General features: G+C 41.7%; 2 protein-coding genes across 4 annotated transcripts in view; one reads left to right on the plus strand and one right to left on the minus strand.

Annotated features, from left to right (window-relative positions):
- The first annotated feature begins 1,267 nt into the window (after window positions 1-1,267).
- On the plus strand, window positions 1,268-5,109 carry LOC111972132 (secretory carrier-associated membrane protein 4). Of its 3 annotated transcripts, none has more exons than XM_023998998.2 (7): window positions 1,268-1,348; window positions 1,863-1,890; window positions 2,228-2,356; window positions 3,372-3,528; window positions 3,627-3,728; window positions 3,996-4,113; window positions 4,267-5,109. In XM_023998998.2, the coding sequence occupies exons 2-7, from the start codon at window positions 1,884-1,886 to the stop codon at window positions 4,447-4,449; spliced, it is 696 nt and encodes a 231-aa protein (XP_023854766.1). In that variant the 5' UTR covers window positions 1,268-1,348; window positions 1,863-1,883; the 3' UTR covers window positions 4,450-5,109. The 3 variants fall into 3 exon arrangements, with proteins under 3 accessions (XP_023854766.1, XP_023854767.1, XP_023854768.1); XM_023998999.2 differs by having other exon boundaries at window positions 3,679-3,728; window positions 4,013-4,113; XM_023999000.2 differs by having other exon boundaries at window positions 4,013-4,113; window positions 4,267-4,708.
- A 990-nt stretch (window positions 5,110-6,099) lies between these two features.
- The window catches only part of LOC111972131 (semaphorin-4E), a 40,780-nt gene continuing 29,706 nt past the window's right edge, over window positions 6,100-17,173 (minus strand). The window contains exons 2-15 of the mRNA XM_023998995.2: window positions 14,613-14,994; window positions 14,221-14,363; window positions 13,947-14,009; window positions 12,036-12,134; window positions 10,795-10,894; window positions 10,289-10,399; window positions 9,858-10,009; window positions 9,496-9,668; window positions 9,055-9,211; window positions 8,692-8,914; window positions 8,149-8,261; window positions 7,594-7,766; window positions 7,460-7,512; window positions 6,100-7,350 (exon numbers count right to left, since the gene is read on the minus strand). Of these exons, the coding sequence (XP_023854763.1) occupies window positions 6,611-7,350; window positions 7,460-7,512; window positions 7,594-7,766; window positions 8,149-8,261; window positions 8,692-8,914; window positions 9,055-9,211; window positions 9,496-9,668; window positions 9,858-10,009; window positions 10,289-10,399; window positions 10,795-10,894; window positions 12,036-12,134; window positions 13,947-14,009; window positions 14,221-14,363; window positions 14,613-14,721 (2,409 nt within the window). The 5' untranslated portion in view covers window positions 14,722-14,994 and the 3' untranslated portion in view covers window positions 6,100-6,610. The remainder of the gene's footprint in view (window positions 7,351-7,459; window positions 7,513-7,593; window positions 7,767-8,148; window positions 8,262-8,691; window positions 8,915-9,054; window positions 9,212-9,495; window positions 9,669-9,857; window positions 10,010-10,288; window positions 10,400-10,794; window positions 10,895-12,035; window positions 12,135-13,946; window positions 14,010-14,220; window positions 14,364-14,612; window positions 14,995-17,173) is intronic.

Here is a 17,173-nt window from a genome sequence, read left to right on the forward strand (position 1 = left end):
TGGAGCATTGTCGCCACCAACTGTATGGGGTGACAAAAGGAAACTTCATACGATTAAGTAGAGTTAACTAAAACAAAACAAAAATAACTTCACAAAAACGAACTCCCACTCATTCAAACTTCAATAACTCCCTCCCACCAATTTGTCTTAAACAATATTAGCATGAGTAACAATATTGGAATCTGTTTGATTTTGTTTGGAGGAATAAATCACATTATTTAAAAAGGAGCGTATTATGTAATACTCAAGATCAGGGAGGTAGCTGCCAATTACTTCACACTGGAAGAAGTTAAGCTACACTAAAGCGACCCTTAAGAAACATGTAGTTTACATAACTAAATATACTTTGAAAAAGTAGTTCACTACATCCAAACTACTTTTTGTGAAAAATTATCACACCTAAATCTGAAATGTCATAGACTACAAATTGCGAGAACAGATCACGCTGGGCTGTGTAATTAGCCTATTAAACACTATAACTATGTTTCAAGTGAGAATTAGGCAGGTCTGATGCCGAAAAGGACAGGAAATTCGAGCCAACGTTAACCTTATTTTATATTATTTTAGCAAAATAAGTAGTGTGTAGTTCCAATTGTTAGCTACACCACTACATCGCAAAAAAAGTTATGAACTACTGGAAACACTACCAAGATTTGAATTAAGTTCAACTACCACCAAGCTAAAGCAAAATGAAATGAACTTACTAGTTGAACTACATGAAGTTCACTACTTTTCAGTGACACCCACAGAACACAATTTTCAAATGTTTACACATCTATTGTCTTATTAGCTCTTATTGTGGGACTGACTTTGGAAAATCACCTCCCCAGTTAGTCAATTGTGTGTATTGGACATTCATATTGCACTCTACAGTCTGACCTATGGATTTGCACACATGAAATGGAGTATCAGCCTACTCAGTGACAGCCACAGAACATAACTATGTGCAGTTTAAACAAATCAAATATTAGCGTCTTAGCTCTTATTACAGGACTTTGACTGTTTGAAATCACTGTTAGTCAGCATATTGTGTGCATTGAACATAATATTGCACTGTACAGCCTGACAAGATAATTAATTGTCATAAAATAGCTGTTCTCTTGTGCAGGACAATAATCATCCCTCTCTGTAGCATAGATGGCGCTGGCATTGTAGTCACACGTCTCCTGTCTACGCCCTCTATCGTTTATGGGATCTGTAGTTTAACAATCGAAAAATTGTATTCCAATTTGCCTTTCTGCGACCTTTGTAGAACTACCACTCCCTCAATGCATTGCTGTGGCTTCCACGGGACTTCAGTCTTAGTTGACGACGCATCCCCAACCGAGCTGGAGTAAGCGGTTTTCAGGTAGGTGTTAGAAAAACAAGAAACTACGTTCATATATTTATTTATTTAACATTGAATCTGCTAACAACTATATCCCTGTATCAACTCATCAGATGAACTTTTTGTGACAATTCGCTAACAAACCATCATCAAAGATTTGTATAACTACCTGTCCCATCACTGTACTAGCCGTTAGCTAATAGGGGTAGTTATCTAGCTAACATTACTGTAGTCAGGCATTTTATTTCACGTGGGGTCGAATTTTGGTTAAGGGTTAAGGGTAGGCTTACCTTTTAAATTGGGGTTCTCATATACAGTCATTGGTTCATCACGAGTTTACTAGAAAATTATCTGCACCTCCTAGCATACCCAGATCTCATTATTTGCATGTCAATTTTTGTCATTATCTTGATATGATAACTTTGTTGTTGCTGATTAGATGTGAATCATACTGCAAGTTCCCATATAAATATTGTTACTTTCTCTTTGAATGTTTGAGATGTAAAGTATGCCAATTATTTGTGTTATGTTGCAGGAAAGGACACAGGATTTCATAATGACAGGTTTGTATCTAAATATTTTGCAATTGAAGTCTTTAAGTAAACAATTCAATTATGTTCTTAATGAAACATAACATGTACCTGCAACAAGTAATGCATGCGCATGAGAGATCATAAGTGACACTTTTTTATTAAATTAGCCATGACATTCTCTTAGTTCAATTATTGATTGTAGACATAAGGATCAATTAATAACACTGAACACTTTCACTATTGTGCATTACCATTTTGTTATATGTTCCTAAAAGTTCTAAAATGTCACCGTATTCAAGTTTTTTTGTGAAATTTCTGCACTGACATCCCGTTCTCCCACATTGAATAATCTGTTTCCTGTTTTCAGAGCGGGTCAACAACTTTCCCCCATTGCCTCAGTTCCTGAGAATCAAGCCCTGCTTTTATCAGAATGTGGAGGAGGAGATCCCAGCCCCGCACCGACAGCTGGTACGCCGGGTCTACAACCTCTGGATATGTGAGTTACACCAAAGACATTTGAGTTACATAGTCCTACTGTGGGAACTGGGCAGTAACTTCATTCCATGCTGAGAGAATGGCCGGGTTTGAGAGTATCAAACCCGCAATGTACACTACATGGCCTAAAGTATGTGGATACCTGCTCTTCGAACATCTCATTGCAAAATCATGGGCATTAATATGGAGTTGGTACCCCTTTTGCTGCTTTAACAGCCTCCACTCTTCTGGGAAGGCTTTCCACTAGATGTTGGAACATTGCTGTAGGGACTTGCTTCCATTCAGCCACAAGGCAATAGGGAGGTCAGGCACAGATGTTGGGCGATTAGGCCTGGCTCGCAGTCGGCGTTCCAATTCATCCCAAAGTTGTTAGATGGGGTTGAGGTCGAGGCTCTGTGCAGGCCAGTCAAGTTTTTTCACATCAAAACTTTTCTGTATGGACGTCACTTGTGCACAGGGGCATTGTCATGCTGAAACAGGAAAGGGCCTTCCCCAAACTGTTGCCACAAAGTTGAAAGCACAGAATCGTCTAGAATGTCATTGTATGCTGTAGCGTTAAGATTTCGAGCCCAAGACCATTATTCCTGTCCACCAAACTTTACAGTTGGCACTATGCATTGGGGCAGGTAACGTTCTCTTGGCGTCCGCCAAACCCAGATTCATCCGTCGGACTGACAGATGGTGAAGTGTGATTCATCACTCCAGAGAACGTGTTTACACTTCTCCAGAGTCCAATGGCGACGAGCTTTACACCACTCCAGCCGACGCTTGGCATTGCGCATGGTGATCTTAGGCTTGTGTGCGGCTGCTCGGCCATGGAAATCCATTTCATGAAGCTCCCACTAAAGTTATAGTGCTAAATTGTGACTGACTGATCTACAAATAATAATGAGTCGTTATTTATGACGACGGGTGATTTATAGATCATCAGTCAGTCGGCAGTTGCCAGCATTCAGTTTGATGCTCTCGATCGAGGCCAATTTTACATTTTTCTTCCTGTCTCTCTCATTCTGTAGTGTATTCAGTCACACTGTGTGTGAACGTGGTGTCATGCATAGCTTGGTGGGCAGGAGGGGGAAGTGGAGCCAATTTTGGCCTTTCCCTTCTCTGGCTTCTCCTCTTCAGTCCGTGCAGCTACACCTGCTGGTTTAGACCTCTCTACAAGGCCTTCCGGTAAGGTCCATTCAACAAACATTAAGCCGAACATCCATCATTTCGCACTCCAAATACCTTTTCTTGACTGACTCCATATCTCCCATTCTCTTTCCTAGGGCTGACAGTTCTTTCAACTTCATGGCCTTCTTCTTCATCTTCTTTCTGCAGTGTGTTCTCGCTCTCATTCAGACTGTGGGCATCTCTGGTTGGGGTGCTTGGTGAGTAGAAATATTTCATCAGTCTGGAAGGCACTGTTTATGACTGGCTGCTATCTGAATGGCTTGTCACTTATTTCACCTCAAGAATATAGAAAAATCTTCACAGCTTAGCAATAAAGATCACCTGTAGATTTGTATCAATCACCTTCATTTTACTCATTGCATTGGGTCATGCTATGATTGTTGAAAAACGAAAGTTTGTAATTCAGTATTCATGCCATTAACAAATACTAACCCCACTGCTCCACCACTGAGGAACCTCTAAAGTGGTTGGATCGCGACAGTGCTGTTTTTCAGCAACAACGTGGGTTCTGCTGTAGTCATGCTATTCTCAGCTCTGCTCTTCACTCTAGTGACTGTGTTAATGGGACTGATTCTCATCAGGGTGAGTCCAACAAACACACCTGAAAAATGCACAAGCACATGGAAACACACACACAAGAAAAATACTCAGCCATTTTGACAATACACTCATTGTAGGCAGATAAAGAGAATAAACTAGCATGACTGGTTGGTTTGTCTGCTCTGTTCCCATCAGGTTCACAGGCTGTACCGTGGTGGAGGGGGCAGCTTTGAGCGTGCACAGGAAGAGTGGACCACTGGACTCTGGAAGAGCGCTCCCGTGAGAGAGGCCGGATTCAATGCTGTCACTGAAACTGGCCCAAGCCTTCCCCAATACCCTGCTGATGTGCCAAGCTACCCCGACAATGGCACCTGGTGATACCCTAAGTGGACTCTAGATGGAGACGGAGCACTTTCTCCATGGCAGGCAGGATGAACACTTGTCCAGCACACCATACTAGTACAATCTCACTTTTAACACTATGAAATGCAGAGCTGGAATTTTAAGAGAATCAGCAGTACTTTAAGATTGATAGAGGCCACTATTATACTGTTTATCTTTGAGGGAAAAGCATATAATCCTTATTGTTGAAAAGATTTGATGGATATTCAAAATATGATCCATTCCATTGCACCCGTTTACATTTAGTATGTTCCACAATATGAATCTGATACTTCTAAAATGGTTTATGTACAGTAGCAACAATGAGACTAAGAAAATTGATACGTCAAAGGCTTGTGCCTTATCTTTAAAATATGAGACAAAAGAAGCAAGGTGATTCCAAAGTTGTCTTTGTCTTTCCAAAGTTGTCCATATTCAGTGATCAATTCTTGCCAATTCAAGTTAAGACTGTACTCCATGAAATCAACTTAGCTTTGATGCTACTGGACATGACTGAAGGATCAGGGTTCTCCTCTTGCAGCTGGAGATATGGGAGTTTATATAGTGCACGGTGTTAATTTATTTATCACTGCACCTCAAGTGTTTCTGGTTTATACCTTCTTGATCTGCTTTTGCCTTGTTTCTGAAAACTAAACCCGCCTTAATCGTACTTGCATGTAGAAAATGTTTTGCTTGAATGTCGCCTTAAGTACTGCTACATGTTTCAGTGTAACCCCCCCCCTCATCCAGTGTGGTGCACTGAGATATTTTTTTCTTGTTTACTTTTGGTGGTCAGTGCCCTGTTGTGGCAGCACTCTTAATGCTGCATCACAACTCGTTCCAGACTGGAGCCTTGTTTACAATAGGTCTGGGAGAGCGGCAGCCACTCAGAGTATACAACTTATATTTATTTCATATTCAAGTGTCCCTCTCCAGGGTAAACTGCCATGAGGTTTATGCAGATGGTTTCTTTTAGCTTGTCATACTGTAGTTAATATTGAGAATATATTCTTGAAAGTGCATCAAATGTGTTGCTGCAGTGACAAACTTAAAATATATTATTTCAGACCTGACTGGTGTTATTCAGCTTTTTCATCATTGACAATTATCATGTTTTAGTGTATAATTTTCCTTTCCAATAATATACAGTACAAAACTCCATACCCATACTGTATTAACCGCTTTCATATATGACAATGGCTGGCTGGGACAACACAGCCCACCATATCTGTCCATCATTGTGTAATAAAAAAACAAATTCCAGTGAAATAAGTGACATTACATCAGTTGCTAGAGTATCCAACACTTAAATATACCCCTTGATAAGAGACCTCTCTCGTGGATATTATTGTTACATGGAGATGACAGCAGAATTCCCACTGGTCAGATTAACTAAATAATGTGTTGGAATCTAATGAGAAATGAAAACAACTTCAACTTCTTGACTGGTGAAATAATGATACAATTCCTAATAGCAATGACCAAAATGAAAGCTGTGGTTTTGACAATATGAACTGTTGATTGAGTTTAATCTAGAACTAAGAGTTACGATAATGATAGCTGCCTTTAACTCAAAACATTGATCTCTAAATTACTTATTTTACATGAAATGTGAAGCAACACAGTGTAATGACAAAGTGCTGCTGGTGAAAAAGAGAAAACATGTTGCTTTAATTCAGTTGGTTCTGAGAGACATTTTAAACAAGACCGAAGTCAAGAGTGTTCAATTATTTGTATTTGGTCCATGGCTGTTTTGATCTACTTAAAAAGGTTTGGAGTAATCATTACTGGTCCGTAGAATGAAATGCTTAGAATATTTGTAGATCTTAACTATGTACAACACAAATATTAGTATTATGGTCTTATTTACTTTAGATACCACATCCTAGTTATGAAGTAATTACATATCTTACATTAATACAAATAAATATTTGTAATATACATGACAATACAAAATAATATTTAACAAAGGGATATACAATATTCGCCTTATGCAATGACTAAACAAAATAAATTCAATCTAGGGAGATGTAGTGGTGGGAAAATGTTAAGGACAATTCCAAAACAAGTCCAGTGTACAGAGCTTGACATTGCGCTAGTGTCTTAAATCAGCTGCCTGGTGAGAGAGCGCAAACCCCAAAGTGGTGAACACTGAGGGTCAGATCTCTGACTCATCATCAATGTACCCCAAACCATCCACAGTGGAAATATTGCTTCCAGGAGAGAAGTGGTGTTCCCCATTCCCTTTGAAGGCTATGATAGCATTTTCATTATTGTTAGCACTGTGACTTGGTGTAGGTCCCAGCAGCTTGAACTCTGAAGTTACATTGTTTTGAATTTGCATGTAGTCATCCGACGGCCTTTTCACCTGGCCAGCGCCTGAGTTCTCTGAGAATCTGTTTCTAAAGCATCCTTTATATAGATTCCAGGCTACTAGACCAACCAGCATCAGAGAGAGGAGCGCCACCACCACCTGCAGGCCTACCACCCTGCCGTCTTCACACTGTGACTCAGGGGGGAGAAGGGGATCCAAAGCCTTTGGCTTCTCTGTTACCTCCAGGAGCTCTGGTAATGGGGTACTGTGACTATGGGGGGACTCTGTCATCGTCTCACTCTCCTCCTCTAGGTTAGTGTGGGGCAACAGTTGATAGACTGCCATAGTCCTGGTGTACGGTCGGCTGTTCACCTGCTCAACAGACTCACAGGTGTACTGGCCGGTGTCGGCGGCAGAGGCATTGAGAATGATGATACCCCCATTGTAGATGTAGTACTTGGTATCAGAGAGCAGCAGTTGCCCTGAGAAGAGCCACTGTACCTGTGCCAGGTTGGAGTCAGGCTGGCACGGCAGCTTGATGTTGTTGCCAGGAACTAAGGTGTAGTTCTCTGGCTTCATTGTCTCTGCAATACACATACAAACAAAGTAAGTAGTAACTACAGTTGGACTGTACTCTGTCATTTGTTGATAGTGTGCTGGGCCCTGAACAATTAAATATTGAAATCCATTTACCTGATTTTGGACATTGTGAGATGTCACCATCTTTTAGACTTTGAATCATGTTCCTGAAAAAGAAAGACTATAAATATTGTATACTGAAATTCTAAATCACATTACTAGAAAGGTATGTGTGTGTTGGATCGTACGTGGGGACTGAGGCAAAGGGTGAGCTGGCCACAGCAGAGCAGAGGCCAGTGGAGAGGTCCCAGCCACAGTAAGGGTCTCTGGCTAAGACACAGTCCAGACACGACTCATAACGGCCACATTCACTCAGAGGCATCTGCACAGCTCCATACTCAGAGCCTGCATACAGCTGACCCTGGGGAAACAAGAACACAAACCAATAAATACCACATGAGTGTCAGCAGCTCAATGAGCCTACTTCACCCACGGATAGTAACAGCAATGACCGGGTGCCATTCTCATTGAATGCTCTATTGTAAGTGCTAAGGAAATAAATACTAAATGAGTAACCATCTGTCTGCAGAAATGCCAGGAGACAACAAACTGACATTGATCTAGTTAAATCCTTATGTTGACATATGAACGACCATATGGATGTTGGTATGTTTTGTAAAATGGTGCAGCACCTTGATTGGGGGTTGAAACCAGAATTGCGAATAAGTGCTTAGTAACAAATTTATTTGTCTAAAAGAGCTATTTAAAATCAAGTTTTAATTGATTGACTGGGTGATTGTTACCGTGCTGGAGAGACGCAGGGTCCTGATAGCCTCTGGGGTCTGGTACAGTTGTATTTCTTCAATGATGAACATCTCTCCAGCGTAGTTCACTGCCTTCTGCACATAGCCGTTCTCTGTGGGGAGAGAAGGACGCCCATGTCATTGTCAGATCTATTCAAGTCAAATTTTATTTGTCACATGTGTCGAAGACAACAGGTGTAGTTACAGTGAAACACTTACTTACAAGCCCTTAACCAACAATGCAGTTTAAGTAAAAAAAATAACAAATTAAAGTCACAAGTAATTAAAGAGCAGCAGTAAAACAACAATAGCAAGGCTATATACAGGGGGTACCGGTAGAGTCAATGTGCGGGGGCACCGGTTAGTCGAGGTAATATGAACATGTAGGTAGAGTTAGTGACTATGCATAGATAATAAACAGAATAGCAGTGGGGTMAAAAGGGGGGGGGGGGGGGGCAATGCAAATAGTCTGGGTAGCCATTTGATTAGCTAGGAGTCAGAAGAACAAGTCTGTTTTGGGGATGTGTGTATCTTGTTCAGTACCCGTGCCGATGAACATGACTGCGTATCTCTCCCCGTCCAGAGCTAGCACGCTGTCCACCACCAGGCGTGTGAACAGGTCTCCCCTTTTGACCAACAGCGGACGGCCGGTCAGCGGGTGCACGGCATCGTCCATGAGGGGTCGGTCCCTGATGAACTGCAGGGTCTTGTCTGGGAGGTCCAGGGAGTGCTCCATCCCAAGGGCCCGTGCTGCGTTGTTAATGCACTGAAAAAAATAGAGGATTGATGAGTGGTAATAATACATTTATTACTGAGTTAGTAGCTGAACTGTAAAAAAAGTAGATACTTTCCTTTTGTGGCCCTAAACCATTTCGATCTTCACAATTATATTAAAATGGGACATACAGCTCCAGGTCTTGGGGTGGGCACCTCTCCACTGTACATGACCCACTTCACATGGGAAGTCTCCACAGTCACTGGCGTCTTAAACTTCCCCTTATCAAACACGTCTCCGATGGCCGACACACTGTACGCACACACTGCAGACATGTCGGACGAGCTCCTAGTGCAAACAGTCAGAAAAACATGTTTGATGTTTTCAAACCTCAAGTATATCATGGTTAGGGCCCTATGTTTTTCCTGAACACGTGGGAAATACCCTAGGCCCTAGTTATAGTTAGCCCGCCTGGGGTTTTTCCTGGTCAGGAAAACCTCCTGGCCCTATTATTATGGTAAACATGTGCTTAAAGCAACTGAGTCAGAATATCGTGCAGATTAGAAACAGTCCACTTCCCACTGAAACAATGTTGTCAACTCTAAAACCACTGGATTCTACAGATTACTCACGACTGGGGAGTGAACACTGCGTAGAAAACACTTCTGCGCCAGTCATCGTTTTTGAGCAGGAAGACATCCTGTACAATAGATGGCAGGCTGGGCTCTGGCAGAGAGCAGTCCAGACGAGCCTTCAGGAACGACGTCCACTTCCTCTGGAGCGTCCGCTGCCCACCTATATCCCCCTACACACAGTGTGAGAGACAACATTGGTTCTAGTCAAACAAGTGAATACTTCTGGAGAGGACACATGCACACATTATACCCCTGCACTGTTTAAACAGGGTACACATACTGTCCTTTATATTTAAAACACCATGTATGAGCAAATGAAACTTCTTGCAGCTGAAACTATTTGGAGCAAGTTGCTATACCTTGCAGACACGAGCAACTCTTGACACGGTGAGCTTGTTGTAGAAGTCATACTCCATGGCGTTCTCGCTGAAGAACAGGTAGACCTTATCATCATCCCCCTCTGGGTTGTTATTGCTCTCGGGGACAAGGTCCATGTATACAAAGTTGGGCTCTGAAATCATAAACCATAATGAGCACTTATTACGCTACCTGTCAGGACCTGTTTAACAGCAGCAGTTGAAGTTCAGTTTCATAATTAAAAACACGGAGACCTATAGGATCTAGGCTGTTACTCAAGGCACAGATGTAAAATGCTATGGATACATTTAGCCATTTTAACTTCATATTCAAGTGTTGGTAGATATATACTATTCACGTGTGCACCATAAGGCATGGTGTATAGTAGTATACAAGTTTATAACACAAGTATGAACAGAGAGGGAGAGCTGACCGTTGAGCCAGGAGCTCTTGAACTCAGTGCGAAGCGCAGAGGAGGAGCTGCGGAGAAACACAGGCTCAGAGCCCAGGAAGTTGATGGAGGTAGCAGAGTAGAGGTCATTCCCTGGCAGACCAGAGACATGACAAGAATCACAACAGAGGAAAATTGATCTTCTAGCAAAGTAAATAATATTGTAAATATTAGTCAAACAAAACTAATTTGGAAAATTACATGTGCAATCTCTTTCATTGTGCCACTGGTAACTCAAGCTACTAGCAACACATTCAGCCAAAAAGCAAAAAAATATATATTAAAAAACTGTTCAATTCACAAAGACCCAACACCCTCACTTTACAAACAAGTCCCGCGGCAGCACTTTAAACTGAAAATGAACCCTAGATATTGCACATTTGATAGCACTACCTCACTTTGCAGTTGATAAACTTTGAACTTCACTGGGTGCACTGTTCTGTCCTTGTGTGAGAGCAGATAACTAGAGAGACAGTCACAGTACATACCGACCATGATGGAGGAGTATTTCTGGAAGGGATCAAAGGGGCATTTCCCTTTTCCCTCCTCCTGCGCTTCTTCTAGTTTCAGCTGTCCTTCAGAGTACGTCTGTCAGAGTCACAAACAAAGCAACTATTTAGATGTATTCATCCACAGTTTCAGTGAGAGAGAGGTAGGAATATACTTTATACTAAACTCCAAAGGGCAAAATGAGTTACACTCAGCCACTAACAGTAGAGATAGAGGGCAGGTGTCTGTAGTATGCATACATTTCACACTCACAGTAAATAATCAGTGTGACAACTGCCTGCCTACAGCAGTTTCAAACAACAGAGCTATTCTTACACCGAGATGTCCTGTTCAGGCAAAGCTATAACTATGCAATAAGGCACAAAGGGTTGTGGTATATGGCACGGCTAAAGGCTGTTCTTACAACGCAACGCTGAGTGCCTGGACACAGCCCTTAGCCGTGGTATATTGGCCATATTCCACAAACCTCCAAGGTGCCTTATTGCTATTATAAACTGGTTACCAATGTAATTAGGTCAGTAAAAATACATGTTGTCATACCCATGATATACCACAGCTGTCAGCCAATCAGCACTCAGGGCTGGAACCACCCAGTTTATAATTAAGCAATAAGCCCCGAGGTGGTGTGGTATATTGCCAATATTTAACCTTTATTTCACTAGGCAAGTCAGTTAAGAACAAATTCTTATTTACCAGGGAACAGTGGGTTAACATCCTTGTTCAGGGGCAAGACAACAAATATATACCTTGCCAGCTCGGGGATTCGGTCTCGCAACCTTTCGGTTACTGGCACAACACTAACCACTAGACTAACTGCCGCCCCACACTATACCACGCTAAGGGCTGTTCTTAGGCACGACGCAACACCGTGGTGTATATTGGCCATATACCACAAACACCCAAGGTGCCTTATTGCTATTATAAACTGGTTACCAACGTAATTAGAGCAGTAAAAATAAATGGCTTACCCGTGGTATACTGTCTATTATAAACTGGGTGGTTCCAGCCCTGAATGCTGATTGGCTGACATCTGTGGTATATCAGACCGTATACCATGTGTATGACAAAACATTTATTTTTACTGCTGTTCACGTTGCATTGTGTATAAGAACAGCAATTGGCCATATACCACAAACCCCCAAGGTGCCTTATTGCTTAAATATACCACGGCTGTCAGCCAATCAGCATTCAGGGCTCGAACCACCCAGTTTATAATTACCATGTAATCACAGGTGGGGCTGAAAGCATTTGTCCCGCACACATACATTGTGCTGTCATCCACTTTATGCAGGGTCCGGATGTAGTTACGGCATTCGATCTGCAACAGGACAGGGATGAGAAATGTCAAAGTTGGTATAGTAATGTACAGATTTCAATGTATGTACAGTTGAAGTTGGAAGTTTACATACACTTAGGTTGGAGTCATTAAAACTTGTTTTTCAACCACTCCACAGATTTCTTGTTAACTATAGTTTTGGCAAGTTGGTTAGGACATCTACTTTGTGCATGACGAAAGTAATTTTCCCAACAATTGTTCACAGACAGATTATTTAACTTATAATTCACTGTATCACGATTCCAGTGGGTAACAAGTTTACATACACTAAGTTGACTGACTAAACAGCTTGGAAAATTCTAGAAAATTATGTCATGGTTTTAGAAGCTTCTGATAGGCTAATTGACATCATTTGAGTCAATTGGAGGTGTACCTGTGGATGTATTTCAAGGTCTACCTTCAAAGTCAGTGCCTCTTTGCTTGACATCATGGGAAAATCTAAAGAAATTAGCCATGACCTCAGAAAAAAAAAATGGTAGACCGCCACAAGTCTGGTTCATCCTTGGGATCAATTTCCAAACGCCTGAAGGTATCACGTTCATCTGTACAAACAATAGTACGCAAGTATAAACACCATGAGACCACGCAGGCGTCATACCGCTCAGGAAGGAGACGCGTTCTGTCTCCTAGAGATGAACGTACTTTGGTGCGAAAAGTATAAATCAATCCCAGAACAGCAGCAAAGGATCTTGTGAAGATGCTGGAGGAAACAGGTATAAAAGTATCTATATCCAAAGTAAAACGAGTCCTATATCGACATAACCTGAAAGGCCGCTCAGCAAGGAAGAAGCCATTGCTCCAAAACAGCCATAAAAAAATACAGACTACGGTTTGCAACTGCACATGGGGGACAGATCGTACTTTTTGGAGAAATGTCCTCTGGTCTGATGAAACAAAAATAGAACTGTTTGGCCATAATGTCCATCATTATGTTTTGAGGATAAAGGGTGAGGCTAGCAAGCCGAAGAACACCATCCCAACCATGAAGCACGGGGGTGGCAGCATCATGTTGTGGGGGTGCTTTGCTGCAGGAGGGACTGGTGCACTTCACAAAATAGATGGCATCATGAGGAACAAAAGGTATATGGATATGTTGAAGCGACATCAAGACATCAGTCAGGAAGTTCAAGCTTGGTCACAAATTGGTCTTCCAAATGGACAATGACCCCAAGCATACTTCCAAAGTTGTGGCAAAATGGCTTAAGGACAACAAAGTCAAGATATTGGAGTGGCCATCACAAAGCCCTGACCTCAATCCTATAGAAAATGTGTGGGCAGAACTGAAAAAGCGTGTGCGAGCAAGGAGGCCTACAAACCTGACTCCGTTACACCAGCTCTGTCAGGAGGAATGGGCCAAAATTCACCCAATTTATTGTGGGAAGCTTGTGGAAGGCTACCCGAAACATTTGACCCGAAACATTGACCCAAGTTAAACAATTTAAAGGCAATGCTACCAAATACTAATTGAGTGTATGTAAACTTCTGACCCACTGGGAATGTGATGAAAGAAATAAAAGCTGAAATAAATCATTCTCTCTACTATTATTCTGACATTTCACATTCTCAAAATAAAGTGGTGATCCTAACTGACCTAAGACAGGGAATTTTTACTAGGATTAAATGTCAGGAATTGTGAAAAACTGAGTTTAAACGTATTTGGCTACGGTGTATGTAAACTTCAGACTTCAACTGTATGCATCTGGTTGTTTGTTTTGTCTTCATAAACAACTGGCAGCATACCACTTCACAGCTGTCTGTGGGGAGAATTGTTTCGTGATTGATGGAGCCACTTACTTCAGCGTGTTTCCCTTTGTATGTGCACTCCCTCTGTTTCTCCTCAGTGACCCGCCAATACACCTGACACAACAGAGATCTGCACATCAAAGTATGTACTAGGTAATGGTTTTATGGTTCCAAGGCATTAGTATTAGGTCACCACAAAGAAGGTACAGCAGACCTTTTTATTGCAGTCCATTTGTGATGTATTCAAATCATGTAGGCAAATAATACAGGATAACTGATAAGTAAACACGATAACTGAATAGCCGTAATAAACAGAGGTCCCTACCCCAGACTTCTTGATGGAGATATCATTGATGTCCAGGGCATAGACAGCCTCTCGAGCCCCGAGCAGCAGCAGGCCCAGATCCTCTCGAACCAACATAGTGGAGTAGTTCCAAATCCCTTCCTCTCGGAACAGTTTCAGATTGTCTAAAACATGAAAGCATTAGACAACTCAATGAAAACTAAGTATCAAACTGTGTGTGTGTGTGTGTGTGTGTGAGATCTCATATATTTAACATGTCTGTTTTGCTTCATTTATAACTAGTGTTTGTGTGTATATATATAGACACACACTAGTTATAAATGAATTTAGCTAACTTTTTAGTATTTGAGGAAACAGATGCAGTTTACTGCACCATTATGTGAAAACAGGAGAGAGGAGACAGAGGGGCTTACCCTGGTAGAGGACACTCTTCCGTGGGATACAACTGTGAGTGTTGTATTCACCGAGACACATAGGAAGGAACAATCCACAGAAAACACCCAGGGCAGAGAGAGGAGACATGGCTTGGTGCCCAGGTGGGAGGGGATGTGTGGGAGTGCTGCTTAGTCCTGCTCACACCATAACGCACTGTCGATCAAGGACAGCAGTTCATGTCTCTATAGAGACTCCAGTCTTAGTATTCCGATGTTCAATGACTATGTTGGTGTCAGCCTCCAACATAAACGCTGCTACCTCTTCTGTAGCTCAGTATAGAATCCATGCTGTCCCAGCCAGGTACTGCCAGCTCAGCCTTCCCGATACAGGGGATCTTTATGTTGGTCCAGAAGCTCTCATCTAGGGAGAACATAATACTTGAGTGAGTGAGACAGAATACTTCATGACCTCTGAAGACAATAAAATAGATAATGCTGATTTTATGATCAAACTAACTGAAAGGGAAAAACAACTGCCTGTATGAAATTCATATGAAGAAATCCCAACCTCCCTTACTCTCCCTTCCTGTCTGTCCGTCCCCACTGATAAGGACCTGGGTGTGTGCTGCTTCCTTTTGATTAGCAGGATACAAGCAGCTGGGAATATGCTCAGGTTGGGGCATGCATGCAGATCACAATGATAATCTAATAGAACACCGAGTTCCCTGTAATTCACTAGTTTTAATTATCTAGCTCCTTCTGCTGCTATGACTAGAGCACTGAGTTTTTCCAAACCATAAGACCTGACTAGGACAAACACAGGGCCTCGTTAGACTAAAATAGGGCCTGTAGTTTTGCCCAGCCAGGTCACGCGCACAAGAAAAACCCAGGGCCCCATCTGACGGTTTCTTTCTTTCAAAGTTCAAAACACAGAAATACTGTTGAAAGGACTCAAAAGAAAAGCCCATAAGATTGTTTAAAAAGTTAGCTTTCCCTCAGCTCCTTACCTGCTGAAAGAGTCTGATAATAGCCAGGCACACTCAAAAAGTTGGGCAGACTAGGTGAGCACTACTCCACACCTTTTGTGAAAGCACCCCTTGAAACTGACATGCTGGTTCCTTGTTGTTACTTAAAAACACAGAAACGAGCTGGTGCATGCAAGGGAGTGCTCAACTGTTGCAGAGCAGGTATGTCACACAGTTTACGCCTCAAGCCCGGGGAAGGGGGGGGGGGGGGGGGGTTATAGTTAAGCACTACAGTTGGTTAGAATGACTACAAGTTATTCACTGTGTTTGACAGATATTTCCAAGCAGTGAAGACAAGTAGGTATGCTAAGATTAATAGTACAGAACACTGTAGTTGCCCGTTTTACCATGTATTCATGTGATGGTGGGAGGGGGAAACAAAGATATAGTCTAAAACTACGTCTACCAATCACAACAATGTAGCCTATTTCTTAATTAAGGCACACTCCTAACTATTCTATAATAATAGATACTTGGTTTGTTATTTCAGGGTGGAAAATATATTAACTTACACATAGGTCCAAAGAACGACCACCTGGAAAAAATGTCCTGGAATCACTGCAATGCCCTGAGATGTTTGCAATGATTTAAAATCCCCCTGTCCAGAACAGAAAAAGGAACACAACACACCAGCTACCCCCACCACACATTGAGTGTCAATACAAAACACATGTTGTCAAATGATGTCACTGGCCCTCGAGTGAAGTTTCACTATTCACAGTCTTTAGATTCATAAAGCTTTTTATGACACCTAAGCCACACCCATTCACATAATCACCCTCACCTTTAGGTGCGCTTTCAAAGGGAGCATGAAGTATGTGAGAAACACAATGGTGTGAAATCCGATGGTGTTATTTTATAAAGTGATGAAGCAATGCAAATTTTCCCAGTACAGCCAGCAAAACTAGCTTGAAGATCTATACAACAAACAAACGAGAACTACACAAAGGCCAAGTTACATAATCTGTACAATTGAACAAACCTAATTTTGAATACAGTCACTGATCTCATCATGCATGAAAGAGTCAAAAGCAATCTACAGCTCCATAATTGATGCAATTCACCTACATAAATAGCATGTTTTGAGAGTAGGCTACAGGACCTAATACCAACTTTGTCTACCTGCCACTGTGGCAGGTAGAATTTTTTTTTTTTTTATCTACCAGCCACTCAGATTTTTAACCAGCCAAAATATTTCTTTCCCCGCATTAATTACACACAAAAAAGATTTTAAAAAAGATGAACATGCTTAGTAATGTTTTTAAAACAAGGACTGTATTACTAGTAAGGAGTAATATGGTATATTGCTCAATTTAATTAAATACTTTGTGATAAGTCTTTTTTTCTAAAATATCACATTTGATTTGATCAGACAAACTCTCCGCTGCCCCTTTAAGGTTACCGCGGTAACAGGGCCACTCACGTAATCACATGTGCCTGTTAGAATCTGACTAGGGTAACAGAGGCTGACCACCCGGGTTGCCATGTCCGAGCATTTCTCGCAAATTGGGCAATTTTGATAACGATGTCAGGGTGAAAATGTATTGGTCGGGGTTGCAGTTTTTTGGGTTACTT

This window comes from Salvelinus sp. IW2-2015, linkage group LG13, assembly GCF_002910315.2.
Source record: "Salvelinus sp. IW2-2015 linkage group LG13, ASM291031v2, whole genome shotgun sequence".
In the NCBI taxonomy this organism is placed as follows: domain Eukaryota; kingdom Metazoa; phylum Chordata; class Actinopteri; order Salmoniformes; family Salmonidae; genus Salvelinus; species Salvelinus sp. IW2-2015.

What these genes read in the sequence shown, in the direction of transcription:
- LOC111972132 (XM_023998998.2), top strand. An exon ending in ATCTCTGGTTGGGGTGCTTG is followed by an intron (nt 3,729 to 3,995) that starts GTGAGTAGAAAT and finishes GAACCTCTAAAG; the next exon opens with TGGTTGGATCGCGACAGTGC. An exon ending in TGGGACTGATTCTCATCAGG is followed by an intron (nt 4,114 to 4,266) that starts GTGAGTCCAACA and finishes TGTTCCCATCAG; the next exon opens with GTTCACAGGCTGTACCGTGG.